At 42.9% G+C, this 21,082-nt stretch overlaps 1 protein-coding gene across 1 annotated transcript in view; it reads right to left on the reverse strand.

Moving 5' to 3' along the window:
- Positions 1-4,508: 4,508 nt before the first annotated feature.
- The window catches only part of SLC15A5 (solute carrier family 15 member 5), a 112,425-nt gene continuing 95,851 nt past the window's right edge, over positions 4,509-21,082 (reverse strand). The window contains exons 6-9 of the mRNA XM_073621359.1: positions 13,486-13,674; positions 13,241-13,372; positions 8,787-8,895; positions 4,509-6,907 (exon numbers count right to left, since the gene is read on the reverse strand). Of these exons, the coding sequence (XP_073477460.1) occupies positions 6,760-6,907; positions 8,787-8,895; positions 13,241-13,372; positions 13,486-13,674 (578 nt within the window). The 3' untranslated portion in view covers positions 4,509-6,759. The remainder of the gene's footprint in view (positions 6,908-8,786; positions 8,896-13,240; positions 13,373-13,485; positions 13,675-21,082) is intronic.

A 21,082-nucleotide genomic window follows, 5' to 3' on the forward strand; every position in this document is an offset into this window, starting at 1 on the left:
ACAGGCCATGTAAGGAGAGCATTAATCAGAGAAGCAGCCAAGAGGCCTATGGTAACTCTAGGGGAGATGCAGAGATTCCCAGCTCAGGTGGGAGAGTCTGGCCACAGGACAACTATTAGTCATGTACTCCACAAATCTGACCTTTATGGAAGAGTGGCAAGAAGAAAGCCATTGTTAAAAGAATGCCATAAGAAGTCCCGTTTGCAGTTTGCGAGAAGCCATGTGGGGGACACAGCAAACATGTGGAAGACAGTGCTCTGGTTAAATGAGAAATAAAAGCAAAACGCTATGTGTGGTGGAAAACTAACACTGCACATCACCCTGAACACACCAACCCCACTGTGAAACGTGGTGGTGGTAGCATCATGTTGTGGGGATGCTTTTCTTCAGCAGGGACAGTGAAGCTGGTCAGAGTTGATGGGAAGATGGATGGAGCCAAATACAAGGCAATCTTAGAAGAAAACCTGTTAGAATCCGTAAAAGACTTTACTGGGGCAGAGGTTCACCTTCCAGCAGGACAACGACCCTAAACATACAGCCAGAGCTACAATGGAATGGTTTAGATCAAAGCATATTCGTGTGTTAGAATGGCCCTGTCAAAGTCCAGACCTAAATTCAATTGAGAATCTGTGGCAAGACTTGAATATTGCTATTCGCAGATGCTCTCTATCCAATCTGACAGAGCTTGAGCTATTTTGCAAAGAAGAATGGGCAAAAACTTCACTGTCTAGATGTGCAAAGCTGGTAGAGACATCCCTAGGAAGACTTGCAGCTGTAATTGCAGTGAAAGGTGGTTCTACAAAGTATTGACTCAGGGGGGCTGAATTACAAATGCACGCCACACTTTTCATAGATTTATTTGTAAAAAAAAATTGAAAACCATTTATCATTTTCCTTTCACAATTATGTGCCACTTTGTGTTGGTCTTTCACATAAAATCCCAAAGTAATACATTTACATTTTTGGTTGTAACATGACAAAATGTGGAAAATTTCAAGGGGTATGAATACCTTTTCAAGGCACTGTAATGCATTACAATTTATTTAAACCATTTAGATTTTAGTCTACTAAAATGTACTGGAGATATTAGTCGACCAAAATAGGACTAAAATGAAAACGATTCAGATGACTAAAATAGGACTAAAACTAAAATGTAAATTTAGTCAAAACATCATGACAAAAAATGAAATTTTAAGTTAAAATTAACACTGCCGTATACACAAACAGTATGTAAGGTCTCTACACAGCATTCCTGGTATATTAAGTTCTTGTGTCTTCTTTGCAGAAATGGAGTTTCAGAGGACATCCCCTTCACAGCACACCAGAAGACACATTTCCTATAAGAATTCATCATGCAAGCAGAATGTACATCATCCTATAACTGTCCAGAAACCAGCACAGCTCCCAGGCCTGCCATGTGGAGACAAGAACCTTTATGTAACTGGAATCTCTATCACTAAACTGGGCAACCCTGCCCTGGCAGATAGTGGCAGGAATAGACTTCGTACAGTACAATATGCCCGTAGTAGTCATGTGACTTCAGCTCAAACCTCTGGCTGGAAGCTAAAATACATTCCAGTACAAAATGTCCCTGTTATTCACACTTACAGCAGGCCATTAAAAGTAAACCTTAATGGTCATACACTCAACAGCTCCAACCCACAGGCCAAAGAGTTTGTCCAATGCTGTGGAAAAAGGTTTCCACCAGCCGTGTCCCAGTCTTGGTGCAATTATCGATTTGCATCTTACACTATTTTGTCCAAGACCGCACCACAGTTAGAAGATTCATTCAATAGGACTGATGGACACAGCACTACTGGTGCCTACCAATTTCATTGTGTGCAAAGAAAAGAGATTTCATCTGTTTACAAACAACCTTCTAATCGTTCAAAAAACAATATAAAGCCTCTTTTTGCAGATGCAGCCACACAGACCACCAAAGCACAAATACTCCACACACAGGAAAAGGAGGATTCAAATTTGATAATGGAAAAACCAGATGGCATGGATCTAAGAGAAGTTTCTACAAATCTTAAGCCTGAGAACAAACAACTGGGAAGGAAACATCCAAATAGCCTATATCACAGTAGGAACCTTCTTCTGCCAGATCCACAATCAGATCCATATTTATCCAATTCTCTAAGATCCTTAGAGAGAGAAGAACACTTTTTCAGGTCTCTTAGCCCCCCTCCAATTGTTGTAATGTCTCCTGAGCCATGGACAAGCCAAACACCCCCAGACCAGACCCAACTATCAATCATTGTCCCTGCCCTACCAAGGCCAAATGTGTCACATCAATAATCACAGACGTACACTATCTACAGGACCGACTATTTGCATTAGTTGTACTATTTTACATTATTGCCAGTAAATTATATTAACATTTACAATACATTATTATACAAGTTCAATGTTTGTCATTTACAATATCACATTTTGAAAATGTTTGTTGTTTGTCACTGTAACATAAATTACTTTCTCTGTGAGGACAGAAATAAAGAGCTGCCATTGACAAGGTACTCTGGGTTCCACTGGCCTGGAACAAGAATATATGATGGGAGTTAAGGCGTAGACTTCACTGGTTGCATGCTCATTTAAAGGAATTTCTAACTAGGTACTGATGATGACAGGCCTAGTGCTTGTAACTTTGAAAAAGAAAGTCAAATGGCAGTCTCTATCTTTCTGCCTTCACACGTTTCTTTTAATTTAAAGAATCTAGTTTGCGCAAGAAAAATCTATAATTCTATATAATAATTACGGTATGTGCTGAAAACATCACTGTGATTGAATCCACAAAAGTGTTTTGAGAGCCTGTAGGAGTTAAAGATATAGCTGTGGTAGTAGTGGTGGTGATGAGCTGGTGGTGCTGTTGGTGTGGATGGTGCTCAGGCTGCTCAAAATGGTGGCTCTAGTGGTATGAATGTGAAAATTATAGTGGTTGTGGAAGTGAAGACAGTGTCAAGGAAATAGTGGAGATATGCTGATGGTGGCATAAATGGTGTGCTCTTGAGATGCTAATGATTGTAGTAGAGATTATCTGGAGATGGCTGTGGTGAAGATGGTGATGATGCTGGTGGAAATAGTACAGATACTGGTGGAATTATCTGAGATGGTGTTAATTATGATGGAGGTGAAAATTATGTGGATGGTGATAGAAGTAGCAGAGATGGTGATAATCCTGATGTTGGAGGTGGAAGTGGTGGGTAGGGATGGGCGAACGGTTCGGCCCGAGCATAAGTTCGGGCTGAACTTTCGCTGTTCGGACGTTTGACAAACAGCCGAACAAACGGGTCGTTCAACCATTTGTTCGGCCCCCCGAACCAACCACAATGCATTGCGGTGCTGGACAGTGCATTGCAAGCCCTGATTGGCTGAAGCAGTGAAAGCTTCAGCCAATCAGGGCACAGAGCACTGTCAGAGTCATGATTGGACACTGTCATCATGACTTTATCCAATCATGGCTCATTTCCGCCCCAAAGTATAAAAGTATTCTTTCACTGGCAGGCATTTTCAGTGTGATTTTGGCGTGGAGAGAGACAGAACAGGGCTCTGTTCAGTGCAATTCGTTTGTTAGCGCGCTATACTGTGCTATTTTGCTTCAATTGTCAGTGTAGAATATTAGTTTAGTGTTAGTCTAGGGATAATGTGAGTGTAGTGAGGAGGACCATCATTCAGCTTTTCATAGTGTGCAGCTAGAGTAGGGACCGTGTCATTAATACCAACATTAGTGTAGAGTAGGGACAGCTCAGATAGTTTCAGTGTAGTGTAGTGAGACCGTGTCAGTAATCTTTACATTAGTGTATAGCTAGAGTAGGGACAGTTCAGATAGCATGAGTGTAGTGATGGTTGAACACCGTCTATTTGATTGTGTTACTGCCAGTTTAATGCCATTTACTTCTTCTGTGTGGGTTACTACCAGTTAACGCCATATATTTTTGTGTGCGTTACTGCCAGTTTAACGCCATACAGTTCTGTGTGTTTTACTGCCAGTTTAACGCCATATAGTTTCGCTGCGTTACTGCCAGTTTAACGCCATATAGTTCTTTGTGCGTTACTGCCAGTTTAATGCCATATAGTTCTGTATGCGTTACTGCCAGTTTAACCCCATATAGTTCTGTGTGCGTTACTGCCAGTTTAACGCCATATAGTTCGGTGTGCATTATTGCCAGTTTAACACCATATAGTTGTGTGTGTCACTGTTTGGCACATTATATTGCAGTATATTATAGTGTATCCGTGGAGTGTGTCTGTGTAGTATGAATACTCAAATTAAAGTGCACCAAACTCCTCTTTACATTGATTAAAGTGCATCCAAGTATAGATTTCAACTTCTTCTTTACATTTGCTTATAAGCACCGTCCCCTCCCTCCCAATAATGTCTGGGAAAACAAGGACTGGCTGACATTCCCTTGGCACTGTAAGAGGGCCAGCAACAAATGTGTCCACAGGAAAAGGTGGACAGGGTGGTCAGTCCTCAGGCAGGGCATCATTTCCTCTGTTTAGTGAGTTTGCCCATGCTATCCAGCCACAGCATGCAGAGGAGGTGGTGGACTGGCTTACTAAACCTTCCTCATCCTCCTCATCCTCTGTCACGCAAGCAGAGACAAGTGTGCAGTCCACTGAAGTTGCCAGAGTGGATAAACCTGCCTCCTTGTCCACATATATTTCTGTCATAGCCCCAAAATCAGCCATTGAGGAGTCAGCTGAGTTATTTGATCACAGCGTCAGCCACTTGCTCCTTGATGATGCCCAGCCATTACTGGATTCAGATATTGCTTCTGAGTTTGAGGATGACAGGAACATGAGCCTAGAGAGAGGGAGGAACACTGGTAGACAAATTGGCATTCATGTTCCCGAAGCCGCAGCGTATTGCCAAGTTGTCTCCAGTGGTAATGATGAAGATGGAGGAGATGGAGATGATGATGATGAGGTAACTGATGCGACTTGGGTGCCAGATAGACCAGAGGAGGAAACTGAAGGTGAGGTGGCACAACCTCAAGGAAGCCGACATCAAGAAAAAGTAGAGAGCAGCCACCCTATTCCATTACATTCTGCAGCTGTTATCTCCCGGCCCACTCCCCAAAGTTCAGCTGTCTGGGCTTTTTTCAGCACTTCTGCAGCAGATCGCACTGTTGCTATCTGCAAACTGTGTCTCAGGCACATCAAACGTGGCAAAAACACCAAGCATATGCATATCATTGTAATTTTTTTTTGCCTTCATCAAGTGCACCTCTATAGGGTTATGGTGGGAAGGCGCTCCCGACACCCAAGGAGTAATTTTTCTGTACCTGTTTGACAGGTGCATATCATTGCAATTTTTTACAGCAAGGCCAATTGTTGCTTTCATCAAGAGTACCCCTATAGGGTTACGGTGTGAAGGCGCCACTGACACCCAAAAAACAATTTTTATGCACTCGTTACTTCTATACAAAGTCAAAGTGACACCAGAATGTATCCACAAATCTCTAATCTTGTTCCCAGTGCACTAAATTGTGGCCTCATCATACACACTGGCTGTTGCTGAGCAAAATAAAGGCAGCTTGCAGGGAAAATGTCTTTTTTTTTGGCTTTATATATGCAATTATTGCTACATTGATTCTAGACATGGTACAGATCTGCCACTTTACAGGTAGACTAAGGGGACCCCCCAGGCACTATATTGGAAAAAAAATGTCATTTTTAGGCTTTCACTTTAAAAAACATAAAATCATTGCTCATTTAAAAATGACATTTTTCACAAACTTTTTTTTATTGATACATGTCCCCCAGGGCAGGACCCGGGTCCCTATAACCATTGTATACCCAATTACTTGCATATAAGCCTTCAAAATGGGGAAATTTGATTTTTGACGTTCGGGTCCCATTGACTTTAATGGGGTTCGTTATTCGGGTCCGAACTTTCGCGGTGTTCGGAAGTTCTGGTGCGAACCGAACAGGGGTCTGTTCGGCCCATCCCTAGTGGTGGGTATGGTGGTGGTGAAGATGGTGATGATGCTGGTGGAAGTAGTAAAGATAACAGTGATGTTGATGGTGGTGGAAGTAGCAGAGATGGTGATAATCATGAAAATGGAGGTGGAAGTGGTGGAGATGGTGATGATGATGGTAGAAGTAGCAAAGATAGTGGTGGTGGGGATGGTGGAGAAAGTGTCAGAGATGGTGGTAATCATGATGATGGAGATAAAAGTGGTGGCGATGGTGGTGGTGGCTGTCAATGCTCAGCTCCTGTATTTTCAGACATTGGTTGGAGACCACTGGTAGCTCCCATGTCCACTATTTCTAGCTGCTTGGCTGTAAAGTCAGCTTGGTAACAGGCTTATAGAATTATCTGGCATGAAAAAAAAATGCACAGCTACATCTATAAGTCCAGTCAGTAGATGTTGTAAATATTGTTTGTTTCTCCCATTTAAGTTTCAGTAAAAATAATCTGATCTGGTTGGCGTTGAAAATTGTAGCTGGCCATATACACAAAGATCTGATCATGTGATCCTGTAGGAACAACACATATTTTCATCATTCAGTGCCATTTTCTGGTGATCCTCAAACATCAGAAAACAGCTAGTCACACAGAAAGATGGAAGTTCCACTCCCCCCACATGTATCACTACTGTTATTCCTTCTGTGCGGAGGTGAGGATGGTGGTGGCAGTACATTAACCTAGAGATAATTTCATTGTTTCTAAGTCACTAAAGTCCCCATACCATGAGTTTGTAATTTTACTGCCCAATGATTGCTACAGCCATGATACCTGGGATGGGTCATTTATAATGTCGTCTCCACAGGAGAGAATGCAGATGGCCAATCCAAGAAAGTTTCATAATAGCGTAGTGACTTTTCATGAAGTAGCAACTTCTCCTCCAAGAGGCTCGGGCACAATCCGGGATCATTTGTTTCTTCCAGATGATCATACCTGAGGGACAAGAGAAACTGTAATGAAATAGATGTTATGTGGGATCTGCAGATTGTATGATATATGATGTCTCTGATGATTTGGAATAAACGATAATTTAATTAAAAGCCAATTTTTGAGGGAATATCTAAACATTTTGTGGATGTTCCTGGCCATGTGGGGCTTTGAAATCACCAGAGTTATCAGATGATGCCAAGTTTATTGTTTTTATCTGCAGCTCAAATAGAACAGATGAGCTTTGTACTTCTGACACTTCATACAAAGTACAAGAAGTTTTACAGCTATTTATGTTCACTCCTACTATACTGTTGTCAGTACTTTTACATTTACAAGATCTATAAATCTAAAACATATGTTTAACTGAGATGTCAATGACATTTCACATTTCTCACCACCACTTGTATATGAACAAGGCTGGCCAGCCTTCCTTTGACCAGAAACCTCAAACTGTCTGCTTAGATCGCTCTAATGCCTCATACACACAATGAGATTATCGGACGAATGACTATCCGTTTCTTTTTTTTGCATGCTAGTCTCATATCAAAAATGGAGAGGTTGCTAAAGTTACGAAAATTCTCATACGACAGAATAAAAATTCAGAAGTGATGTAATGTGTTGTATTGTGTTTGTATTGCATTTTCGGAGGAATACAATACTGACTAAATGAAAATCATAAGAGAAAAATGTTCATGTTTGTCCCATCGGATATTATTGGATGAATTGTTGTGATCGGTTCTCGAAAACTGTGTACTAACGATCAGATTATTGTACAATCGCTTTGAAAGCAGGATTTTTCGTACGATTTTCTGATCGTGTGTACGGGCCATTATAAAGGCAGATCCCTGTCAGAGAATGGTAAGATATGTGTCCAGCCTCCTCCACACACTATATTAAGTCATCATGACTGCACAGGTCAACAGTTTATAAACCGTAATAATAGTTTAGCCTTACCTTAAAGTGTTACTAAACCCAAGACCCTGCGTTCACTATATCTGGTCTCCCACAATAGACAGAACACAGAAATGCAATTATTTTAGTTAATATAAACTGCTAAATACCTTTTTTCATCAGCAGTATATAGCAGTCTTGTGACTTATATCAATGTCTGCTTAAAGCTTGTAGGAGGAGTTTTCATCCTCTGCATGGACAGTGCTGATTGGCCCTGTGCTGATCACACGCACTCTCCCAAGAAAAAAAAAAAACTCTCTAGCAATACACACCAAACTGACCATGTGCAGCCTGGCTACTAATGTTCTGTTCTACCAGGAGATGGGTTGGAGTCAGTTAAAGAAGGGGAGGATCAGAGAAGGCAGGATCACATAGCCTTTATACACAATGCAGAGGATTAACCCCTTAGGTTCCACAGTGAGTATAACAAGCATCCTTTACTGCACATACACACTGATTTTACTGTTGTGGGTTTAGTATCACTTTAAGGAGTGCCTAGTTTTTTTGTGTTATTTCTTGTATTCTCTCTCTGCACTGAAGTGTCAGACAGTAAGGTTGTTTTATCTGAGCTCAGTGCTGCAAGTAGATTGTCATATAACAAAGGTCCTGCCTGGATTACATAAATTAAGAAAAAAAAGCTTTGTTAATGGACAGTTTTAATTTCTCCAGAAGCTCACACAGAATGTCTATTATCAGGCAGAAGACATGACGCAGCACCACAAAACCTAGAAAACCACAGGTTGCAAAAAGTTACTGTTTATGGAAGAATGCAAGAGGAGGAAAGTACGGTATATTACACTGTGTAGGAAGATAAGCAGTTTATAGTGTAAGTGGGGTAGATAGGTGGCTTACAGTCTAAGGGAAGGTTAATCACCCGCAATGCACAGGGAGGTAGGTGATGTCAACCTTGCACAATGCTGGTTGGTGTTACCTGTGAGAAATCTGCCAGAACAGCAAAGAATTCAGGAGCGTTGCAGAGCCCAGCATAAAGAAGAATCTTTCCAGGTGACCGCCAGACAAAATTCCTGGGTACCAATCACCTGAGGACAGACACACCAATGTTAGGGCACAGGAATTCACTGATGTCAGTGTCTACAAAGGGGGGAACTGTGAGTAAGATCGCTTGTTCTTAATAGCATCTTTGGAATTCAGGAAACTAAATCTAAAAACCCTACAGTGATGGAAGAAACCAAAAAATAATTATCCGAGGCAAAAGGTTTCCACTGATGCATTTTACCCATCCTACTGGGGCTTAATAACAGAGTCATTGGAAGAGCAGAGAATACTTAAATACATGTACCTATACCTTTCCAATATTTTTCTTAAAGTAATATGTTACATAAAATGTCCTAAAAATATGAGGGCGTTGGCCATAAGTTTGTATTGCATACACACGGCAGGACTTTTCCAGCCAACTTTCACCAAATCACGTGGTTTTTCAGCTCTTTACCACCACCCTTTGGTCAACTTCTGTATTGTTGTCTGATATTGTGTCAATCTCACCACTTTTATTGGCGAGATTGACACCTTGCGAGCTGGGTTCACACTGGTGCGGGGATCCAACTTGGATCCCCGCCAATGCCAGGCACTGTTTGGTATGAATCTTGAGGGGGAGCTCCACGCCAAATTTTAAATAAAAAACCGGCATGGGTTCCCCTCCAGGGGCATACCAGGCCCTTAGATCTGGTATGGATTTTAAGGGGAACCCCCTATGCCGAAAAAATGGCGTGGGGTCCCCCCCAAATCCATACCAGTCCCTTATCCGACCACGCAGCCCGGCCGGTCAAGAAAGGGGGTGGGGAAGAGCGAGCGCCCCCCCTCCTGAGCCGTACCAGGCCGCATGCCCTCAACATGGGGAGTGGGTGCCATCCCAAAGCACCTTGTCCCCATGTTGATGAGGACAAGGGCCTCTTCCTAAAAACCCTGGCCGTTGGTTGTCGGGGTCTGCGGGCGGGGGGCTTATCGGAATCCGGGAGCCCCCTTTAATAAGGGGGCCCCCAGATCCCGGCCCCCCCACCCTATGTGAATGAGTATGGGGTACATCGTACCCCTACCCATTCACCTGGGGAAAAAAGTGTCAATAAAAAAAAACACACTACACAGGTTTTAAAAGTAATTTATTAGGCAGCTCCGGGGGTCTTCTTCTCCCGCTGTCCGGATCTTCTGCCAGGTCCTCCGCTATCTTCTGCCGCTCTTTTGCTAGCGGTGGCCCGGACTTCTGGATCGTCTTCTCCTCTCTTCTCTTCTTCCGATGTTGACACGACACTCTCTCCAGCTGGAATGCTCTCTGAGCGCTCCGCAATGGACTTATATAGGCGGTGACCCCGCCCCCTTATAAAATCACAGTCCCAGCATGCCCCGGGATGTGATGTCATAGGGTAGCGGGGTCACCGCCTATATAAGTCATAGCGGAGCGCTCAGGCAGCATAACAGCCAGAGAGAGCGTCGTGTCAACATCTCTGGAAGAGAAGAGGGAAGAAGACATCTCTGAAGACTGTGCTCCTCCGCTAGCAAAAGAGCAGAAGATAGCGGAGGAGCCCGGCAGAAGGAAGAAGGCACCAGAGAAGAACCAGAGAGCGTGGAGACGATACCGGAGAGAGGGAGAAGAGGCTTGAGAGACCCCCGAAGTTGGCAGAAGACCCCCGAAGTCGGAAGAAGACCCCCAGAGCTGCCTAATAAATTACTTTTAAAACCTGTGTAGTGTGTTTTTTTTATTGACACTTTTTTCCCCAGGTGAATGGGTAGGGGTACGATGTACCCCATACTCATTCACATAGGGTGGGGGGGCCGGGATCTGGGGGCCCCCTTATTAAAGGGGGCTCTCGGATTCCGATAAGCCCCCCGCCCGCAAACCCAGACAACCAACGGCCAGGGTTGTCGGGAAGAGGCCCTTGTCCTCATCAACATGGGGACAAGGTGCTTTGGGTTGGGGGGCCGCAGGGCGCCCCCTCCCCCAAAGCACCCACCCCCCATGTTGAGGGCATGCGGCCTGGTACAGCTCAGGAGGGGGGGTGCTCACTCTTCCCCACCCCCTTTCCTGAACGGCCGGGCTGCATGCTCGGATAAGGGTCTGGTATGGATTTGGCGTTTTTCGGCGTAGGGGGTTCCCCTTAAAATCCATACCAGACCTAAGGGCCTGGTATGTCCCCAGAGGGGAATTCCCTCTCGCGCTCGCCGCAATAGGAAAATGTGTTTTTCCTGTTGCAGCCAGCGCGAGATGTACAGTACCCTGTCGCGGAGAACCAGCGCGATGGGTTCACGCTGGAAACATTCTCGCTGCCGCATACTGTAGTTTGTACAAAAGTCTGATGCTTTTGTGTACACACGATCGGACTTTTGTTGCCGGAAAGTTTGTGCGTTCGCACAGCCAACAAAAGTCCGATGGAACCAGAATAAGTTTGTCCGATGGAGCGTACACACGTTCGGATGTTGCTTCAAAACAGCTAATTTGCATGTTTGTTGTCAAAAAGTCAGATCGTGTGTACGGGCCTTTAGACAAACTGTGGTCCTATGACGCTCCCCATTATATTTAATCAAGGTCCTGTTATCTTATTTAAACAGTCCAGCTTTATTTAAATCAGATTTTAAGACCTTGATAACCTTGATTGAATATAATGGGGCCTATTTCAGGATGATAATTTGTCTATAATTACATATGGAAGGAATTGTATGTGTAAATTGTAAGCTGCTCTTCCATTGACTCTATAAACAAGCCTCCAACAAGAGGGGCGAATGCATCAGGGAAACCAGTGGGGGGATTGTCCTTGGTACAGCATCATGACTGGGTAAAAATATTTTCCACACAATCCTGATGTAGCACGCCCCCCTAGAGGACTGCTTAGTTTTACCTGCTCATCTGCACGGCCATGACCTGGTGAACATTCCAACCCACCTGACACTCTGGGTTCAGACATCCTTGTATCACTGTAGAGTAATAAATCAGACAACTCTGTGTATTTATGTTCTGAGAATATTTTACTTGAACCAATTAAAGGGGATGTTGTCATAAACAGGAGGTAATAGACCTGCTGAGTTCTAGACAACAGCGCCTACTCAGCAAAATAATACCTCTGACGATACAAGACAAATATTAACCATGACAATAGTATATACATGCTACCTTGAGAAACAATGCTAACCCCTAAAAGGATGTTTCAGCTAACTGATTATACTGACACTTGGTAGAAGATAGAACCTGGCCAGCCTATGCTGCTATCCTAAGGAGAGAGCAGATCTAGAAATTATAATCTAGGGGCCTTCCTATCAGTAATGGCAATAAAGTCCACGTTGCAGATCTGATATTCTTCACCAGTACGTAGGAGCTCGTTAACTGTAATCCAATTAGGTGTAGTGGGAAACAGTAGGTTTCTTGTAGTGAGGAAAGCTAAAGATGTCTAAGCACAGTGTTCAAATAAATTCAGTGAAGTATTCCTAGAGTAGAGATGTCTGTGCAAAGTGTCCCAATGTAACTGTGACAAAGGATGGATAAAGGTTGGGCGATTAGCCCTCTCACCAACTACCCGACAGCTACGATGTCTTCCGGACAGTAACTCGTGTAGCGACACTTGTACAGTGGATCCGCTGTCTCAGTCTCCCGACGTGAAGCTTGACATACCGACTGCCAGGCGACCGTAGTGGTGCTGGAAGGATGTCTGACAGCAAATGGCAGAGTGAGGCCTCTCAGGTTACGGATTGGAAGGTGGTACTCCGCGTTGTAGGCCGCGACCTCTCTCTCTCTAGGCACAGAGAGAGGTCAGTCTTGCGTCAGGCCCAGGAGGAAGAGAAATTTGCACAGGCTTTTTCCTTCTTTTATTGTTACTCCCAGCAATCTTCCCAATAGCAGCAAAAATCCCTGGGATATGTAGTCCAGGCCCATAGTCAGGTACAGCTATTGACTGACAGGAGAACTACTCATCCCACAGTCCTTTTTGTTGAGCACACAGATATGATGCCACCTGATACACTGATCACTAGAGGGACAGGCGATACTTGGAAATACCGGTTGATACGGTGCTTTGCCATTGTAGTCCATATTGCTACACTGACAAAACACTCACAGTGTTTTATTATGTGATTTTTATTTACTAGAATTTCAAACTGTTATAAAAAAATTTCTAAAAAGGAAGAAATGCCTTAGGAAATTGCCGTAACTGCCCTGGAAAACCCTTGGAAATGCCCCAGAAGTGTCAGCTCAGTGCAAGTCCAGCCAAAGACCTCTAGAGGATGGCAGGGGTCACTGGCTTCTAGAAGGTGGCAGGGAATCAGTGTCCTCTAGAGGGCAGCAGGGACACAGTGGCCTATAGAACTCGGCAGGAAGTCGTTGTCCTCTACTGGATTGCAGGGAGTCAGTGGTGCTTGTTTTTGAGCTAACACCTGCCTACTTACCTCCTGATGATAAAAATGTGACTTCAACTAGCATCGCCCCTGCAAAGCAGCCGAGCGCCTGGAATAAAGTCATGACTGCCATGCAGATACCGCGGATACGTTTGGGTGCCAGGCCGAAGGTTATCACAGAACCTAAAGAGAATCAGATCATTTTAGGACTTTGCTGATCACATGACACAAAAATCTCATCTTCTTTTCTGACAAATAGCAGATTTGCCCAATCACAGATAACCACCACTACTTACAGGCTGGGGCCACCAGGGCTTCCGCCAGCCCCAGCAGGACATACTGAGGGGCCAGTTGGAGGCAGGACATGGACGACACCAGTAAAACTTTCCCTGACAGCGTCTGCTCCACCATGGGGAACCACTTTCGATGGATCTCATAGACCCCAGCAACAAGCAGTGACATGGCGGCTCCAATTTGTCCACAAACTAGATGGGAGATGAGTTTGTTATTATGGCATAGGGATAGACAGATATGCACAAATCTCTTCAATGACTGAAGGCTGTATATAGACAGAGGTGACACCATAGTGGTGCCACAACTGTCACTGAACATAGATATTAGGACTGGAGATGACATCACAGTGTGCCACGACCATTACTGAGCAGAGATATCAGAACTGTATATAGACACATCACAACTATCACTGTGCAGAGAATGCTAGACTGTATATACAGGTATATGGAGGTGACACTATAGTTTGGCACAACCATCACTGCGTGGTGATAACTGGATTGTATATAGATGGAGGTGACACCATAGTGCACCAGATCATCACTGGACAGACATAACCTGTATATAGATGGAGGTGACACCATAGTGCGCCACAACCATCACTGCATAGAGATAACCACACTATACATAGATGGTAGTGACAACATAATGTGCCACAACCATTGCTATGCAGAGATAACCAGACTGTAAATACATAGTTACATAGTTACTTACTTAGGCAGGTTGAAAAAAATACAAGACAGGTTGAAAAAAGTCCATCTGGTTCAACCAAAAATCATACAATCCCATATACACAATCCTTCACCCACAGTTGATCCAGAGGAAGGCAAAAACCCCCAGTAAAGCATGCTGCAATTTGCTACAGCAGGGGAAAAAAATCCTTCCTGACCCCCCCCGAGAGCCAATCGGATTTTAGCTGGATCAACTTTACCTATAAATGTTAGTACCTAGTTATATTATGAACAATCCCCATTCCAAAAGAGTTGGGATTCTGTATAAAATCTACATAAGAACAGAATGCAATGATCTGCAAATCTCATAAACCCATATTTTATTCACAACAGAAAATGGAAAACATAAATGTTTAAACTGAGAAAATTTACCATTTTAAGAAACAAATAAGGTAATTTTAAAATTGCTGGCAGCAACACGTCTCAAAAAAGTTGGAACAGTGCCATGTTTACCATGGTTTAGCATGCCCTCTTCTTTTAACAACACTCTGGGAACTGAGGAGACCAATTGCTGAGATTTTAGGAAAGGAATGTTGCCCCATTCTTACCCGATATAGGATTCAAACTGCTCAACAGTTCTGGGACTTCTTTGTCCTATTTTCGTTTTAAAATGCACCAAATATTTTAAATTGGTGAAAGGTCCGGACTGCAGGCAGGCCAGTTAAACACCCAAACTCTCTTTCTGTCATGCTGAAATATGCAAAGTCTTTCCTGAAAAAGACATTGCCTAGATGGGAGCATATGCTTCACTAAAACCTGGATATATCTTTCAGCATTGATGGTGATTTTCCAGATGTACAAGCTGCCCATTTCATACGCACTAGTGTACCCCCATACCATGCAGGCTTTCGAGCTGAGTACTGATAGTAAGCCAGAAGGTCCTTCTCTTTAGTCTGGAGGATGTGGCACCCATGGTTACCACAAATAATGTAAAATTTTGGTTTGTCTGACCACAGAACAGTTTTCCACTTTGCAACGGCCCATTTTAGATAAGCTTTGGCCAAGAGAAGACGGTGGCATTTCTGGATCATGTTCAAATATGGATTTTTTTTCCATGATAGAGCTTTAGCTTTTGGATGGCAGACAGTGAGTTTTGGAAGTATTCCTGAGTTCATGCTGTGATGTCCATCACAGAATCATGCCTGTTTTTAATGCAGTACCATCTAGGACACTAAGATCACGGGCATCCAATATTGCGTTTCGGCCTTGTCCCTTGCACACACAGAAATTTCTCCAGATTCTCAGAATCACTGGATGATATTATGTACTGTATGATGATGTATTTTAAGTCTTTGCAATTTTATGTTGAGGAACATAACTCTGAAATAGTTTGACAATTTTTAAACGCAGCTTTTCGCAGATTGGTGAACCTTTGCCCATCTTTACTTCTGAGACACACTGACTCTCTAAGATACCCTTTTTATACCCAATCATGTTATTGACCTGTTACCAATTAAGCTAATTAGATGCAAAATGTTCTTTCAGCTCTTCCGTGTTAGTACCACTTACTTTGCCAGTTTTTGTTGCTCTGGCCCAACTTTTTTTGAGACGTGTTGCTGCCATCTCAAATTACCTTATTTTTTCCTTAAAATAGTTAATTTTCTCAGTTTAAACATTTATTATAAACAAAGAAGAGGTCTGCTCAGGCCTGCAGCACACCACTCAGCGCCAGAAGGATAGGTCAGCGTCCAAAATTAAGAGAGCAGAACTAGAGAATGAGGGAGGTAAAAAAACTCAGTTTCTACACTGAGTGACCAAAGAGACAGCAGCCGTTTAAAAGATCATAAAATTGCAAAATAATAGTATATATAAACAATACAAGTAAACATACACTACAAACAGCGCTATTGTTGAGCAAAAAAAATATATAAATATTATGCGGCCAACTACGCACAAAAGTGATTATACAAAGAGGTACAGAGTCTGTGAGGTGATCAGGAAAATGTCCATAAGTGATAATACAGCTGAATCGTAGTGTGCACCTTCCACCGGTCAGTAGGATTTCACCCTGTGTTGACACTCTCCCCCTAGGGGGTCAAACTCACCAGAACTGCAAGTTAAATAAGCCTCCAAGAGAAGAAGATCTCCTAATCACATCTCTCTCAGCACCACTCCAGGGGGTTCAGGGGGGGGGGTCACAACTCCAAATAAATAGATAACAAAGAAAAAAAGTGCACATAGCGTAATTCTATTTATTTAGATGAACCCCACAATCTTCACAAAATACCCCTCAACCAATATACGTACAAAAGAGAACAGTCAATCAAGCAGATAGAAGTATTGCATATCACCGTTTCGAAGATCAGCGGGCTCAGTAACCAAAGGAGCAAAACACTTCCTGGTTGTGGATCCAGGCTGTGGTGGAGCGCATACCTCACTTCCGGCGTCGTGTAAGCCACGTGGCTTACACGACGCCGGAAGTGAGGTATGCGCTCCACCACAGCCTGGATCCACAACCAGGAAGTGTTTTGCTCCTTTGGTTACTGAGCCGGCTGATCTTCGGAACGGTGATATGCAATACTTCTATCTGCTTGATTGACTGTTCTCTTTTGTACGTATATTGGTTGAGGGGTATTTTGTGAAGATTGTGGGGTTCATCTAAATAAATAGAATTACACTATGTGCACTTTTTTTCTTTGTTATCTATTTATTTGGAGTTGTGACCCCCCCCTGAACCCCCTGGAGTGGTGCTGAGAGAGATGTGATTAGGAGATCTTCTTCTCTTGGAGGCTTATTTAACTTGCAGTTCTGGTGAGTTTGACCCCCTAGGGGGAGAGTGTCAACACAGGGTGAAATCCTACTGACCGGTGGAAGGTGCACACTGCGATTCAGCTGTATTATCACTTATGGACATTTTCCTGATCACCTCACAGACTCTGTACCTCTTTGTGTAATCACTTTTGTGCGTAGTTGGCCGCATGATATTTATATATATTTTTTTGCTCAACAATAGCGCTGTTTGTAGTGTATGTTTACTTGTATTGTTTATATATACACTATTATTTTGCAATTAAACATTTATTATGTTTTCTATTTTCTACTGTGAATAAAATATGGGTTTATGGGATTTACAAATCATTATATTCTGTTTTTATGTAAATTTTACACAGCGTGCCAACTTTTTTGGAATTGGGGTTGTAGATGGAGGTGACACCATAGCACGCCACAACGATCACTGCACAAAGATAACCAGACTGTATATTGACACCTAAAACAAAAATATCTCTTAAAGCGGAGTTCCACCCTGAAAATTTATTTTGCATATTCACAGACCTTTAAATATTAAGAAACATTTGGGGGGAAATTTTTTTTTACTTACCAGAAACGCCCTGTTGCTATGTAGTGTCTCCTAATCTGCCACTTCCTGGTCCACGGAGCTCCTTGTCATTTCCTCCCTCGCCCATGCTCCTGGGAAATGTGAGTCATCGTTTCCCAGGGGTCAGTGGGCAGTACTGTGAGCAAAAATTGCGTCATTTCCCGACAGGAAATGATGCAGTTTAAGGTGGTTGCCATAACAATGGGGCGGGACCTTCCTCTGTTGCCGCCCATTGTTATGGCAACTTTCTAAACAATCAGCACTACGGCTGCCGGAGCATCGCGCATGCACAATATCGGGAGGTGCATGCTGGTTACCCAGCATGCACCTCCCCATTGGTAATCCAAGAAGAGATAGCGATTGGGCTTCACATGCCCACAATCATCATAGCAACGCCCAGAAGAGGATTTACTAAGTTGTGAGTATAAAATAAATATATTATCAACATCCACTAGCAAACATATAAAATCATTCTTTATGTTAACCGGTTCCCAACCGGCACACGCCGATGTACGTCGGCAGAATGGCACGGCTGGGCAAATGGGCGTACCTGTACGTCCATTTGAATTCCCCGCTGTGCCATTGCACGGGCGCCGGCCGGGAGCTCCGTGAGTCAGGTCGCGGGTCCCGCGGACTCGATTGCCACGGGGATACCCGCGATCGCCTCACGGAGAGGACGAACGGGGAGATGCTGATGTAAACAGCATCTCCCTGTTCTGCCTAGTGACAAGTGTCACTGATCACAGCTCCCTGTCATCGGGAGCTGTGATCAGAGTAATGAAACTGCTAGCCCATCCCCCTACAGTTAGTAATCACTCCCCTAGGACACACTTAACCCCTCCCTGCCCCCTAGTGGTTAACCCCTTCACTCCCTGTGTCATTTACACAGTAATCATTGCATTTTTAATCGCACTGATCGCTGTATAAATGACAATGGTCCCAAAAATGTGTCAAAAATGTCCGACATGTCCGCCATAATGTCGCAGTCACAATAAAAATCGCTGATCGCTGCCATTACTAGTAAAAAAAAAAATAATAATAAAAATGCCATAAAACTATCCCCTATTTAGTAAACGCTATAACTTTTGCGCAAACCAATCAAAAAACGCTTATTGTGATTTTTTTTTTTTACCAAAAATATGTAGAAGAATACGATCGGCCTAAACGGAGGAAAAAAATTTTTTTTTATATATTTTTGGGGGATATTTATTATAGCAAAATGTAAAAAATAATGCGCTTTTTTCAAAGTTGTCATTCTTATTTTGTTTATAGCGCAAAAAATAAAAATCGCAGAGGTGATCAAATACCACCAAAAGAAAGCTCTATTTGTGGGAAAAAAAGGACATCAATTTTGTTTGGGAGCCACGTCGCACGACTGCGCAATTGTCAGTTAAAGCGACGCAGTGCCGAATCGCAAAAAGCGCTCTGGTCAGGAAGGGGGTAAAATCTTCCGGGGCTGAAGCGGTTAATAATGCATTATACTCGGATACCTGAAAAAAAAAAAGTGACCGGAACTCCGCTTTAACCACTTAAGCTCCAGAATGTTTTACCCCCTTCGTGACCAGAGCATTTTTTGCTATTTGGCACTGTGTTGTTTTAACTGGCAATTGTGCGGTCATGCAGCACTGTACACAAATTAAATTTATATAATTTTTTTCACACAAATAGAGCTTTTTTGATGGTAATTAATCACCACTGGGTTTTTTATTTTTTGTTATATAAAGGAAAACGCCCGAAAATTTAAAAAAAATGATCATTTCTAATTTTTCTTATAAAACATAACCAATACAACAATCAACAAAATCTAATTTCTGCATAAATTTAGGCCAAAGTGTATTCTGCTATATGTCTCTGGTAAAAAAAAAAAAAATTCCAATAAGCGTATATTAATTGGTTTGCAAAGTTATAGTCTACAAACTATGGTATTTATACTGGAATTTAGGCTTTTTTCATACTAGTAATGGCAGTTATAGTGGGACTGTGATAGTGCGGTGAACGATCTGATACTAATGCCGCGTACACACGGTCTGACTTTTCGTCTACAAAAGTCCGACGGACGCCGACAGACCAAAGCTGGCTGACAATCCGATCGTGTGTGGGCTTCCCCGGACTTTCGACTGACTTTTCCAGCCACAAATCTGACGGACTTTAGATTTGAAACATGCTTCAAATCTTTACGTCGTAACTACGCCGGACCCAGAAATCCGCTCGTCTGTATGCTAGTCCGACGGACAAAAACCTACGCTAGGGCAGCTATTGGCTACTGGCTATCAACTTCCTTATTTTAGTCTGGTGTACGTCATCACGTACGAATCCGTCGGACTTTTGTGTGATCGTATGTAGGCAAGTCCGTTCGTTAGAAAGTCTGCCGCAAGTCCGCCAAAAGTCCGTCGAAAGTCTGTCGGACGGACTGTCGGACTTTTGTAGCCGAAAAGTCTGACCGTGTGTACACGGCATTACAGACACTGGGTGTGGACTGACTGACACTGGCATCACCAGTGACAGTAATACAGTGATCAGTACTATTACTATGCACTGCAACTGTACTAATGACACTGGCTGGGAAGGGGTTAACATTTAGGGGCAATGAAAAGGGTTAACTTTGTACCTAACAACTGTAATGTGTGCAATATGTGCTGCTTTTTACTAATAGATGTGGCTGATTTTTCTTCTTGCATTGCAGGGAGAAAAAAATGGCCACATTGCTGCTCTGTACAGAACCCTGTGTTGTTAGTAAACACAGGGCTCTGTGCTGTGATTCACTAAGCGATCAGCAGGTCCTGGACTAAATTATTGTCAGGGACCTGATGACTGACTTATGTCATACCAAATGACAGCACAGATTGGGCAGGTGTGTGGTGGAATGCCAGATCATGTACATGTACGTGATTTGGTGCATTGCTTGTACCAAACATTACACATAAACATGATGTCCCTCTGATGAGACCCAGCATTTAAAAACATTGGGAAAAAAAAAAAACTGTATCAGTACAAACGGACAGCTGCTCTCACGGCAGTGGCTCCTGATGAAGTGGCCAATCCCACGACATGAATGGAGTGTTTCTCACACCAATGCCTGACTTGACTTCTCTATACAGTGAACAGATTTGGGATACACTCTTTCATATACTCTTTCATCTACAGGTTTGACATATCTAAATGTGGACTTTTTCTTACCTGTAATGCACTTTTGGGTTTATTATCATAGTACTTCCTTTTTGCGATAACTTTTGTAATTGGGGTATATATAGATCTATAGACCATATTTTTCTTGCATAAGAGGAATACAAGCTGATTTATGAATTGACCTGTTCAATTCAGTGCTTAATTTTAATTACAACAATTTATGAGGGACTGGTAGTATTGTTTAGGATTTTTTTTTAATTATTTTAAATTGTGGGTTTCATTCAGGGGACATCATACATACAGTATGTCTAATGTCTGGTATTTGTGATAAAATTTGTTGCCGCAATGCTTTCTTTGCGACAATTAGACCCCTGCCGCAGAGGTTAGGGGTTAAAGCAGGTGGTAAGGAGGGGATACAATTAGGGTTGC

This window comes from Aquarana catesbeiana, linkage group LG03 (assembly GCF_042186555.1).
Source record: "Aquarana catesbeiana isolate 2022-GZ linkage group LG03, ASM4218655v1, whole genome shotgun sequence".
NCBI lineage: Eukaryota > Metazoa > Chordata > Amphibia > Anura > Ranidae > Aquarana > Aquarana catesbeiana.